The sequence below is a fragment of the Argentina anserina genome, chromosome 5, assembly GCF_933775445.1.
Source record: "Argentina anserina chromosome 5, drPotAnse1.1, whole genome shotgun sequence".
Classification (NCBI taxonomy): Eukaryota; Viridiplantae; Streptophyta; class Magnoliopsida; order Rosales; family Rosaceae; genus Argentina; species Argentina anserina.
The window spans coordinates 20,947,588-20,961,841 of record NC_065876.1 but is presented as its reverse complement, the minus strand read 5'-3'; the positions used below and the strand labels follow the sequence as shown (position 1 = coordinate 20,961,841).

General features: G+C 36.7%; 1 protein-coding gene and 1 long non-coding RNA gene across 2 annotated transcripts; both read left to right on the top strand.

Annotated features, from left to right (window-relative positions):
- Window positions 1-992: 992 nt before the first annotated feature.
- LOC126795714 (uncharacterized) lies at window positions 993-4,456 on the top strand. Its single transcript, XM_050522488.1, has 3 exons — window positions 993-1,572; window positions 3,013-3,176; window positions 3,270-4,456. Exons 1-3 carry the CDS (start codon window positions 993-995, stop codon window positions 4,353-4,355), a joined length of 1,830 nt encoding a protein of 609 aa, XP_050378445.1. The 3' UTR covers window positions 4,356-4,456.
- Window positions 4,457-11,102: 6,646 nt separating this feature from the next.
- Window positions 11,103-12,746, top strand: LOC126795177 (uncharacterized). The gene is made up of 3 exons (XR_007672242.1): window positions 11,103-11,570; window positions 11,664-12,367; window positions 12,463-12,746. It is a non-coding gene; the product is annotated as an uncharacterized LOC126795177 (long non-coding RNA).
- Window positions 12,747-14,254: the final 1,508 nt, after the last annotated feature.

Genomic DNA, 14,254 nt, shown 5'->3' with positions numbered 1-14,254 from the left:
CTACTGACAAACCGCGTTATCAGAGGCTAGTCGGGCACCTGATTTATCTATCACATACCAGACCAGATGTTGCGTATGCAGTAAGTGTAGTAAGTCAGTTCATGCATAACCCCAGTGAGGACCACATGGATGCTGTTGTAAGGATCTTGAGGTACTTGAAGTCAGCCCCAGGGAGAGGAGTAATGTTTTCTAATCACAACAATATCGTTGATGTTTGTGGCTTCACAGATGCAGATTGGACTAGAAATATTACAGATCGGAGGTCAACATCAGGGTATTTTACCTTTGTTGGAGGTAACCTTGTTACGTGGAGGAGTAAGAAACAAAATGTGGTAGCTCGATCTAGTGCTGAAGCAGAATACAGAGGTATGGCTCAAGGAGTGTGCGAGTTGTTGTGGATTAGGAATCTGCTACAAGATTTGGGTGTTAAACCTAAGAGTGCTATACAACTGTACTGTGACAACAAGGCAGCTATTAATATTTCACAGAATCCTGTGCAACATGATCGTACAAAACATGTAGAGGTTGATCGTCACTTTATAAAAGAGAAGCTAGACGCTGAGATCATTTGCTTTCCGTTTGTTCCTACAGAAGAACAACTTGCAGATATACTCACCAAAGGAGTGTCCAAGAATGTTTTTTATGACTCACTTTGCAAGTTGGGCATGGTTGATGTGTATGCGCCAACTTGAGGGGGAGTGTGAGTGGAATGTAGTAGGTATAGTGGAGTGAATAGGTGGTTAGGATGAATTAGCCTATATATACCATTGTAATCTGTATATGAACAATCAATCAAAACCAATCAATAATCAACTTACTTCCACTGTATACTTAGTATTATATAACTAGAATCCCCTTGAATAAACGAATGAATACTTATTAAAATAATTCTGTTTGACCCGTATTTTAGCGGGTCGGGTGTTGTCAACTCAACCCGTACTTTACGAAGTTTTTAGCAAAAACTTGCAGTGCAAACCCCAAACACTTCAGATATGGCGCTATTACTCAAGTCTCACTTGCTTCCACTCCTCCTCCTCTCTCTCTCCGCCCTCTTCTTCCTCCTCTCCTTCTTCTCCCACCCAAACCCTAAGCCTAACTCCAATCTCATCCTCCGCCCCAACTCCAACCCCGATTTCGCCTTCATCATCAAGCTTCTCGCCTACAACCGCCTCGACTCCCTCTCCCGCTGCCTCCGCTCCCTCGCCGCCGCCGACTACCTCTCCGACCGCGTCCACCTCCACGTCTACATTGACCATTTCCCCCTCCCCGATGCGGATCGCAAGCTGCGGGAGTCGCGTCGGATCCTGGACTTCGTCGACGCGTTTGAGTGGAGATTCGGAGAGAAGCTCGTGCATTACCGGACGGCGAATGTGGGCCTCCAGGCCCAGTGGCTCGAGGCCTGGTGGCCCAGCTCCGATCACGAGTTCGCTTTCGTCGTCGAAGATGACCTGGAGGTGTCGCCGCTCTATTACAAGTTCCTCAAGAATCTGATTGTGAATTACTATTACAATGCCTCCAATTATCGTCCTTACATCTATGGAGCCTCGCTGCAGAGACCAAGGTTTGTTCCAGGTACCATCCTATTTTTGTTTTTCTTTAATTCAAGTTTCTTTACTGACCTGAATGGTTTTTATGATGTCTGAATCTGTTAAATCATATTGATCTATATAATGAACTTTCTGAGGTTCAATATAAACTATGAATTTTCGAATGCGAGTTAGAAATATATCTACTTCAAGTGAAATGCTAAGAAGTTTTAATTACACTCGGCTTTTAGTTTCTTGTTTCGGCTTTATTTCAAGTTACTAGGATATATATTTAGACCTTACATACATATTTACATTGAGGTAGAAATATATGTGCATCGCCGTACGCATAGAGTTGTAGTCACATGCACTAATCTTTGTAGGTGATGGAAGTCTAAAGAACGTGTTATAACATTAGGTTGTTAATCTGGAACTTCCGAACCACCGATTCGGATGTTAAGGTTTTTCGGAAATTTTCGGTGTGAATATTTTTCGTTCATATTTGGTCAAGCACTTCCTTTTGCAAGCTTCAACCCAAAACATAGAAATAGACAAATGTGTTTCATTGAAAATGGTCTTCCTATGTTATGCCTTGCTCCACCATCGTGTTTAGCAGACATCTTGTACAATGTCAGTCTTGTAGCACAGGCAGTGGTTTGGCATTACTGTGACTAGGGTGTAGGTCTGCTGTAGTCTTCATTTCTTCCATGTCCGCTTTCTCCTAGAAAATGAAACAAATAAGGTCGTTGGGGAGGTTGCAGTAGGGTAGATAAGGTGGCTAGGCATCAAGGTTGTTTTGCACAAGTTCGTGTTCAGTCCCATCTTGCCGTTCCCTCTTCATATTCTGTTATATAAATTATATATATAGACACACACACACATATATTTATTTGATGTCTGTTTATTTCACTTGTCTTCTGGGGTTGCTGTAGTGTAATATGATTAAGTTTGGATGATTGACATGGTTTCTGATCAGGATTGGTATCATACTTTACTCCTGGCCTGTAGGCATTAAAATTGTTATATTTTAATTAAATAATTGCAAAGGATGGTAGGATTTCTATGGACTAATAATGTAGAAGGAGAGTGGGCCTTGATGATTGAAGCTTAGTCACTGGCATTCACAAGTCTTTTAATTTGTAGTTATGTTTTCCCAGATATTAGAACAGTTTCTTTTATTTCTCTTTTGTATATTTTTTGGTTACATTGGATGGGATCAAACCCTTCATTCTCCTAATTTTAATTCACTTTGTGCACCCTCCGGCATCATTGGAGCTTACCTTAAGGGCCTTACCTTTCCCAACTAATACCTTTTAGGTATTAAGTATTACAAATCCCCACATACTTAAGTTTTTCTTTGGAATGACTTGTTACTGGCTTTGGCGGTGAACTGATTGAAACTTTCACTTCTAGAGTATTGCATCATTGATATCTTTCCCTAATGTTGGGAGAACTGATTGTTCGTTGATCCTGTGTTGGTTTATAGGTAAACATGGGAACAAACTAATATTGGATGATAGAACACGGCTGTTTCTATATCAACTGGTAGGTACTTGGGGTCAACTTCTCTTTCCAAAACCATGGAAAGAGTTCAGGTTGTGGTATGACATACACAAGGCAAAAGGCATTAAGCCATTTCTTGATGGCATGGTAATTTTACTATATATTCTCATAACTAAATATATAGAGTTGCTTGGTAATTTTCTCTTTGACATATTACTCAGATGTAAACTTTATGTGCAGGTGACAAATGGGTGGTATAAAAAGATTGGAGAAAAGATATGGACACCTTGGTTTATTAAATTCATTCATAGTCGTGGCTATTTCAATATATACACCAATTTTTTACATGAGAGAGCGCTTAGTGTCTCGCACCGAGATGCTGGTGTCAATTATGGGAAAACAGCTGGGCCTGATTCACAGATATTGGATGAAAGTTCCCTTGAACTTAAGTTCTGGGATATGCAGCCGTTGGGTGATCTCAAGTGGTATGATTTTTGTTTCAGAGAAATATATCCAGAAAGAGTAATTGGGAGCCTTGATGAACTCGGGTCTGTTCTTCATTCTGTGCAGAAACACAACACTGTTATTATTGTCAGCCTGTTTGGGGTTAAAGAGAGAGTTGTAAGCAACTTGCTCTGCCACTTTGAGAGTCTAAATTTGCAGAACTACATACTTACCGGCCCGGAGTCTGAATTTCTGTTTGATCTGGCAAGAAGAGGACATCCAATGATCATTACGAACCGGTTTCTGGAGAGTGTGGGAGCTTATAAATTGCTTTCTGTGAACAATGCGTACGTGCAGTTGATCAGTGAAATATTAGTGAAGGTCTATGTATTACAGAAGTGCTTAGAGTCTAGGTACAGTTCCTGGGTGATGGATGGGAACATGCTTCCGGTCAGCATTGACCCATTTGTCATTGACTCTGATCCCTCGTATGATTTCTATATTGGTGCGATCTCAGAAATATTCTTTGCCAGAGGGTCATCTTATGCTCAAAAAGATGTATGGGGTACTGATTTCAGATCAAACTTTGCGGTCATGGTTAACTCTCTGCTTGTTAGGCAACAGAGCACAAGTTTCAGGTATGTAATGGCTAAGTTCTTGGAACTGAAGAAGGGTGTGAGAGTGAAAACTCTCGAAGAGACGAGCTTTGGTCTCAGGATTGGTAACAGTAATGTTAATCATTCTTTAGGTGATGGAAAGAAAATAGTATTCTGGCCTAATGATATGGCTTCAGAAATGGTTCAAAAACAGCTTCAAGAAATCGGTATGTGGGTTATAAATGATGACTCTTCCTGTAAGGCTGTTGTTTGCCACCCGTCATAGCATCTGGTAGGAGTCACACACGTACATTAATCTATGTATTCAATGAGAGTTTATGTATCTGTAGCCACTTTCCGTGTAATGCACTTCTGTATCAGGTCTGAGCGTTTTGTAGCCAATTTTGTCCCAGCCTCGTCTCTTGTCAAATTAAGAGAAAGTTGGCGATCTATTTACCTTATGCTATATATAAATTTTTTTGGAACAAGTTCCTGCCACTGCATTATCTCCGAGCTACCACCCTAAAGTCCTAAACCATGTACATGAAACTTAAGGCATTTCAGTTGACAGGCATTCGCAGTGAGTGTAAATTTCTAGAGCAAGTTCAGTAATGCATGAAACTTGTGTTGATTGATCATTGCATGTGCTGGTGAAACTAAGCAGGACGTTAGGCATGTTGCCTTGCTCTTGTTCTAACTAGCTAGTAGCTACAGAAAGACTGTATTGAAGTTAATAATTAATGGAAAATGAAACAAAGAGTGAGTGATTACAAGATTTGCTCACCTATTTGTGACAAATGCGTGATTCACCCTAATCATATAGTATAAATATAAAATAAAACAATATTCACACAATAAAAAATATTTGTTTTGTTGTGTGATAGGATAGTAGAATTACTTTTACTCAAGTCCTATCTAGGCGGGAATATTGTCTCATTTACTTTGGCATTTCAAAGTTTATTTTGGCATGTTAACAAAGGGACTAATACAACAATAGAGTTTTTTTTTTCTCTTGTGTGAATGAGAAGCCAAACTTGCCATGCCACCCAAAATTTGACATTCCCTCCAACCAAAATTGTCAATTCCTCTTAGAGGAAAATTTCCCTCTAAACTTCAGACAAACCTTTGTTGTGTGAAAATTAGACACGTTAAAGACCTAGCACATTTACTCATTTTCTCCTTCTCTACTCTCACTCTCTCGACATAAAAAAAAATAACTCACTTTCCAAAACTCTCAAAACCTCTCTGGACTCTCTCTCTCTCTCTCTCTCTCTCTCTCTCTCTCTCTCTCTCTCTCTGAATTTGAATTTGAATGTCAAAAAACCGATTTCAATTCGTGGATTTAGATTATGTGTGTGTGAATGTGGGTGAATGGAGTTGTTGATCCGATTTTTATTTTGCGTCGGTGAATTTTGAGCTTGAATCTGTGTTTTTAGTGTGAATTCGCTTGAGAAATGAATGAGTTCGGTAGAATTGGAGCTTTTGATTTTGATTTTCTCTACTTGATTTGAATTTCACGTGCTGCATGTGAGTTTTGATCTTCGAGCTCGATCTGGATTTCGATGTAAATTTTTGTATCGCTGTGTGGATTTCGTTACTTTGGATCTAAGCTCAACTCGTTTATGCTTGTAAGTCATAAACCAAGCGATTCAAAATTTAAACTCGGAGCTCGTTTATGCTCGTTATCGTGTTTAATTGCAGATGGGAGTAACTCTTACATGTTTCGGCAGCCGGAAAAGCATATCGGTGATTCCCTACCCATTTTTTCGATGTGTTGAAGAGTTCACAAGCAAAGTAGAGTTGCGTACAGTAGTTTTAGTTTTCAACTAGTTAATGTGACTCAAGAGTATGAAGTGTTTGTGATGTATGATCATAACTTCTATTAACTTCTGTTTTGATCTGCCACAGATCTCCAGCTTGTCTGATGCCCCATTTGCGAACTCAAAACTTGCGATGGTAAGAACAAATGCCTCAACTGCCTAATACCTGATTAGAAGCTGGTACATGTGCTTGAAGAATCACAAAACACAATGTGCATTCATTTAAGTATAATGCCTCTGGTAGCATACAAGAGTTCAATAGTCATGCTTCAATTTTGGCTTCAAACGCTGAGATGTGCCATTACAGATTCTCACTCTTTACCAATGCACTTTCTTGTATACTGTTACTTGTAATACAAACTGCTGAAATGATAAGAAGAATGGAAACTTGCTCTCTATGTATGTTCCTTTATTGCTGATTTATAGTTATAGACTCTATACTAAGAAAGCTTGGATACATGAACATGAACAATGCAGACATTGGATGCAAGGCATATTGAATTGTTCTCGAGTGAGGGATTCTTCAAATTAGGTAACATTTTCCTTTCTTGTGCTTTCGTTTGGTACTACTGTGACTTTGAGCTATGGTGATGCATTCCAAATTCTCTGGATTCTTCAATTATGTTTTCTGGTGTTGTGCCATCTTGTGCTTACTACGTTTGGAACTATTGTGACTTTAAGTTGTGATGATATACCTAATTTAAACTTTGGTTATGATATATAGTTGCGAGGCAACAAATCAAGGATGTTGCTATTCTATTTTTGGGGGTAGAGAGTCAGTTTTACTTTGTGTCGAACTTCAATATGTCGAATTTTCGTGTAAGAAGCTTTGGTTTACAGCCCGACAGTGCTGCACTGACCATTGAACTGAACTTGATGTGAATTGTTTATAATTTATCTAGGTTTCTTGGCTTTCTTTTTAGAACCAGAAGATAGTAATGGCAGGAGAGTACAGATGCTATTAGCTGAACTAATTTTTTAATCTTTTGGTCTTGAGAAGTTTTATTACTGTGTAGTGTGCCTAGTAAAGTATTGTGTTTTTTGGTTGCCTCTACACTATTTACTTGTGTTCTCACTAGACCTCTTGAATTCCAGGAGTTAAATGGGTGAAGCATTTTTGTGAATATAGTTACCGAAAGTCCTCAATCACCTGGTGGTGGTGGTGGTGGTGGTGGTGGTTACCGTGGGGGTGACATTGGCTATTAAACAGTCTGAACAAAAAATTGGATATCACCTGGTGGTATAGGTACTATATACTGTTTATTAGGTGAAATTGCATGGACCATCAAGGCTCTGTAATATACAAACTATTAATTAATTAATGAATACTCAAATAAATGCTACAACAAATTTAGTATTTTTATTTTCATCATTGTACCCAATATGGTCGCACAATGGTTTTCATGTTAAAATTGGATATCATTGTAACATCCTTAAATTCTGAACTATAAAAATTCAAATTTTTAAGGATGCCAACACTCTAAAATAACCTCAGTACAATTGAAATTACAATATACCTGTTGAATATCAATCCTAAGTTTAAACATACAACTTAGTTTACAACAAAATTACATACTCATTGTTAAACAACATAGATACGTAAAATTGTACTACACTCAGTCCTCACCAAAACAAAGAGAAACTACAACAAAAACAGCACACTGTTGTTAAGGTGCTCACTCTCTAACTGCAACTACGTACTACCTGCAGTACTACCCCTTGCTCTATTGATTGGTACACTGAGATTGTAAACACAACTCATTCTGTTTCACAGCTGGTATGAGTAAACGAAAAGAAATACTCAACAAACATGCATTTACGACAACTTCTCAGATAATATCTTAATCTCCACATTCTCTCAATAAAAACAACATTATTATTAACACACTCAATTACTGTCATCACAACAACATTATCACACCACTCACGCTCACACCACAACAACACTAGCGTCATCGCATCACAACAATGGAGTTATTCATGAGTCGGTTAGCACTTTGCTCTCATGAATAATACTCCACACAAATAAACTAATCATGAGTTGTTACAACACTTTCCCCCCATGAATAGTAGGTACAACACTAGAAAACTATTCATGAGTTCTGTACATTGAGATTATTGAAGATTGTTAGCATTCTAAATTTTTGAAGTTTTACTGTTCAGAATTTAGGTCGCTACAAAACATGAAGCTATGGTGTGGTTAGAGGAGATGATGATAAGGCCGGCAAAACTATACGAATATAATTTTATAGATCAAACTAATGATCACTTAACTCCAGTTAAAAAAAAAAACTCATTTAACTCAGTACTTATGCATGGACATGTGGTCGGAGGGCTATAACATTGCTAATTAATAGCATATAAAGTAGAGCTCTTCCTAATTAGTGCGAGTCTCAAGACTCGAGAGTACTATTTCTTACTTGTGAGGAATGTGAGCTATGCGGTTGATCATTATATATGCGCTGCTGAAAGTTAACAAGGATGTTTAATTAGCATCGCTCTACTTCTAGCAAGCTTCAAAGCGACTGACTATATATAGGGAAAATGAAACAATAAGTGATTAGCTTAATTATCTTGAAGCTTGTACGTACTTTCTTCGGTTGATTTAGAGCAATAATCTTGAACTACAAAATTAGATTGTGTACGAGTCGGCTAGCTAGGGTTTTGATTTGCTCTGCAAGCTAGCCTTAACTTCAGTTTCATTCTCAAACCAATTCAAGCTCTTAAGTGAATGCCAACGTACGTACGTACGTACAAGGTTATGTACTAATAATCAATTCCAACAGCTCCTTCTCCGATATCTCAGTTCTACCATCTACATAATTCCACTCAACGTACATACTTTGATACTTGCGTCAGATTGATCATGCCTTGTGTGTACGTCTGAGGGCCAAAAAATGGGCAACTCAGAACCCTTACTCCCTCGACTACAAGAAATGAAAGAATCAATCGAGATATAATTCTAATTCCTCACGTACTGTCAGCGCGATTTGCACCCTGATTTAGAACGTTTTTACCAACTCGAACACTTAATATATATTTCTCGCACTGCATTATAATCACATTAAACAACGTAATTTACAAAAGAACAAAAAATTGAGATTGATCCCATCAAGGTCCGGTCATCGATCCACATGCGATGGTCCTGATTAATACAAAAACAAATTGTGTGTTGTATAGAAATCTTCATCAAATTTTCGCAAAATGCAAAACTGTAGAGACAATAAATTCAAATTACTAGTTGCATGACTAATACTTTTACAACACATAATATATGTTTTATTGTTTGAATGAAACTCATTTTACGTATAATTTGGTCTGACCATGTTCCAATATGTGCTAGGGATGCCAACTGAACTTGCTAAAAAGTTTGTACAACAGAATATAAATCTTGTCTTGTAGAAATAATCATTTATACAACTGATACAACTTTTGTGTTATGTGCTTATGTTTCAGAATTTTCAACATGTTCTTAGGGATGTCAAGTGCATTCGATTGTACAACAGAAAATGAATCTTGGCTTGTATAAATAATCATTTATACAACTAATACCACTTTTGTATTGTGTGCTTATGTTTTAGAACTTTCAACATGTTCTTAGGGAGGCCAAGTGCATTTGATTGTACAACAGAAAATGAATCTTGTCTTGTATGAATAATCATTTATACAACTAATACAACTTTTGTGTTGTGTGCTTATGTTTCAAAATTTTCAACATGTTCTAAAGGTTGTCAAGTGCATTTGATTATACAACGGAAAATGAATCTTATCATGTATGAATAATCATTTATACAACTAATACATTTTTCCTGTTGTGAGATTTTGGTTCGATATGAGCTAGGGAACGCCACTTGCAATGGGTGAAACACTAGTACAATAGAACATAGTTTTTTAGTTATAGGATTTTAGTTTAGGGTTTAGGTTTTTGAATAAGGGGTTAGGGTTTAGGGTTTCAAATGAAGTTTAATTTTATATTATGGTAAAATAAAAGGATATTATGAAATTATGAAAAATAATTTAAAATTAATTGAATACAAGATCAGTATTGTGCCACATAGGCCATGTTTCAGTATTAAATAATATTCAAATAATGAAAATTCTTCAAAAAATCAAAGAAAATAGCTTAGGTGTACGAAAATATTGTCAGATTACATTATGCTCACACAATAGTACACTCTACGCACGCGTGTTAAAATTTTCATAGATTATTTTCGTGTAACGAGGCTACCCTTAGGGAGGTATAAAGAAATCTATGATAAGTAGTTTATATATAAGGGTTGACCGGATAGATCGAGATCTAATCGTTATTGAAAATAAATGAAATTTGAACTTTAACTATATTTAACTATGACGATTACATCCTACGGTCTATTTTTGAAAATATGATCTACTCGATATAGTTGATTTAGAATGACAAACGTTCATATATAACGTAGTAAGAAAGTTATACCACATTAATGTACATGTTGTGATGTAAATGTCATTATTCATGAAATATAAAATATTCTCGATTCACATGGGAATTCGATAGAAGAATGTGATCACTATGATGAAATATTCATGTGGTATAAGATTCAAAATTTTATGGCAACGTTCAGATCTCAATCAGCATGGTCAACCGCAAACCCATGACAAACGCTATTAGGGTTGACCGTATGGATCGAGAATCGAACATCATCGAAATTTGGCGAATTTTGCACTACATACATGTTTCACTATGATATGAGTATAATACGTGTGGTCGAATATTTCTATGTTAATGTCATTCGTATCGTTGGTGAAAAAAACTTACATTTTATCTACATAAATAATAAAAATAATAATATTTCCACAACAGAAAATATTTGTTCTGTTGTGCGGTGAGGATGTTAAAAGTAATTTGGCTCAAATGCGATAGCGGGGATATTGCCTCCTTCATTTCATCATTTGAAACTTTATCTTCTTCATACTTACATAACTATGTGAACATTGGAGTGTTGTGTAATAATGTTTACATTTTCACTAGCTTTTACTAAGTAAAGAGAGAGAGGTTATACAACAGAATTTTCCATATTTCTTGTGTGAATAAGTTTAGCCAATTTTCCAAAATCTGTGAATGTTTCATTTGCGAAAGTTTCCCTCTTCCAATTTGGCTATTGAAAATTTCCATCCCCCGAGTCCTACAGTTCTAAATAACTTAACTGAACCCAATTTGTTAGGGTTTCACACTTTCACAGCCGCACCAGACTTTTTTTTTCTTTTCCCCTTATCTCTTTCTTATTCCTTCTTCAGTTATTCTCCACCGTCTCCCTCACATCGCGTCGCCGCGACTCCGGTCGGCGCGCCACCACTATTCGACTTCTCTCACCTTTCTCTATCTATCCATGGTCTCAATTCATACATGGGGTAACTTTCGGAGGAGATCGATGGATTAGCTTGATGTCCCCAATCTGCAAATTCTTCGATTCCAGGACTCCTCCTTCATTTTTGACTGGTAATTTCTTGCTTCCTTTTCCATTCTCTACATCCTAAAGTCCTTGAATCTCCAATTTAATCGAATTCTAGGCAAATCCCTCTTTTCTACATATTCTTGTTTTCTCCGTCGTTATGCCCTAATGCCCTTCTCCGCCACTTCGAATGGCCGAGTCCGCCTTGCTACTCATCGCCACAATTAGCACCAAACTCAGTCGTCAAACTGTTTGGTAGGCACATAGTTCACTTCATTCAATTAGTTGAATATATTAGATGTCTGCAAGTTACATTGTTGTAATTGTATTGCTTGTATTTTTTTTAAGGGAAAAGAAGTTCTGGTATTTTGGATGCTTGCTGGCTTGGAGCAGACAACTGAGACAAGGAATGAAGAACATCTGAATTGAATTGTTTTTTCTATTAATCTTGCTGAGAGCACAATTTGGGACTTTGAATTGTTTTTGAACTTTTTTATGTTTTCTGGTTTATGTTGAACTGTTGAAGTATTAAACTTGCAACTTGGGACTTTAAAATTTGGTCTTTTTTTTTGAACTGGTGTGAATGTGTGATCGTATGAATATGTATTTGTTAAGCACCTGAGCTGCTGCACAGATTGCTAAATTGTGAAATGACTCAATGAGAACTTAGTTAGTTAGTCACTTTGTTGAAATTATGTATATATGTATTGTTGGGATTATTTATATTGCATTATTGCTTATCTAGTTATCAACTCATTCTGCTACTATGCTGCATAATTTTGCTGCATCATGCCATCATTTTCGATTCTCCTCTTTCTTTTCTCTCTAGCTTTTCAATTTAAAATAACTGAGCTGTAAGTCGATTCCTTTGCTTCCAAATAACTTCTGCTTGCTGCGGATTAATGTGGGATTTTTATGGTTGGGAATGTTACAGGAGGTCACATCAATGGATTTGCTCCTCAGCAATGGAATTTGATGAAAAAAATGGAATTTGTGAGTATGTAGTTCACTCTAGTTTAACGTTTTAAGGGGCTTTGCAGTCAAATTCATATGTAAGTTGATTCATATATTTTGTAATTATTGTTAGTCATATGCAGTCATATTCATTTGTAAGTTGATTCACATATTGTGTTCCACATTGTTGTAGGCAAAAGAGTACTTTGAAAAGGATGCCGAGAATCGAGACACTGGCAGGCACTAGAACTTGGGAATGCTTTATCTAAGAGGGATCATGGTACTGACATCTCTTGATCTTTTACCACGTAAGAGAGAATTTGCTAAAAATGCTAACTGCTTATATAGGAATGCTTCATTCTAGAAGTACATTCTCTTTTGAGCCTTAGCTATTAAGTTGTGAACATTTTCAGTTGTATATTTGGATTTTCGATGTATGAATACTAGAATGATATGGAATCATGGTTTTGTCATGATAATTTAGTAGATTTACCATATGAATAGTAGTTGTGCAATGCAAAACCACACAACTAAATGAAATTGGTTCAAAAGGCAATCCATACAACAAATGGCAAAACTAATTTTGTTATATGAGTGCATCCCACAACTAAAAGGGGCTAAGATGAGTTAGTTGTTTGAGTCAAATCTCATACAACCAAAAGTGTGACAAAGTCTTAGTTGCATGAGTAAGAAACATACAACCAATTTTGAAAATAAATTTTGTTGTATGATTGAAACTTTCTACAACTAAATGAACCAAAGAAATAGTTGTACCAATGTAAGAATCCAAAGTAAATTATCAACAATATTTGTTGTATGAATTCACTAAAGACAACTAATTGTAAAAATCACCTAAATTAATTAGTTGTCTGGGAAGGAACACACAACAAATACTGTGATTTATATTTGTTGTCTGAAAGCCACGTGCGGAGCAGGTGTCGAGGGTGCTGCCGAGGATTCTGCTGAGAGTCACACAACTATATCTCTTGTATAAATGTTTCAATCAGATAATACAGTCATACACCACACAATTATGAGTAACTCTTGTGTGGTGGAGTTATTGTACTAGTGTTTGATTTGTGAGTACGTACGTAGATTATGGATCCCCATGTCCAAACAATCGTATTGACTCTTACAAATGAGCAGGAATTAATTATTAAGAAATCCACTCATGTTAGGACATGTGCAATGGAACAAATTTATCAATTTCTTAATTTCCCATAGACTATACTATATGAATATTAGAGTTTACCAGAACTAAAAACTAATAGAAGATAATATGATTCTTAGACGTAGCAAAGCATGGATGAAATTTCCTTGCTATTTGCACGAGTCTCCTCTTTAGTCTCCACTGACACTGGTCTCATGGATCTCGATTAAACTTTCGAAAATGCAAGTATGACTTGTTTACAGGGTTTTGTTCTTTAATGGTCTCTTAAAGAATAAAATACGTACATGACCAATCATGACGAGGAGACTCAAGTATTATATATGATAGTTGAAATGTACAAGGCACTTCAAAAACTAACATGTAATTTTGGATTCCAGCCTGTTTTCTTATAGAATTGAACCTGAGAGTTGGTATTTTATTTCCCTCTGTAAGTATACTAATTAAATTTCAGAATGTTAAAACTACTCTTCGAAGAGTTGTTGGGGACTTGGGGTTCCCCTTCTTAGCTCTTAATGAACGTTTAAGAATAGAAAAGACTATAAGTTTATATTACAAGTAAGTACTCTGGGGCAATTGGCCTCTTAGGTTCTCTCTGCTGGGTTATATCCTACATTAGGGTTATTTCAATGACTTGGCAACTTACTCGTTCTAAATGAGAATCGCCAATAGCATCTAAGCGTCTTAGCAAGAGCCAAGAGGTTGTCACTGAAGCCAACAACCCACTGTGTACGTAGTCCACTGGCACGTAAACTAAAAGGATTTTATTTTCTTGCAGTGATAATGATTAGTTGGGAAAATATCAAACTACTAGTGA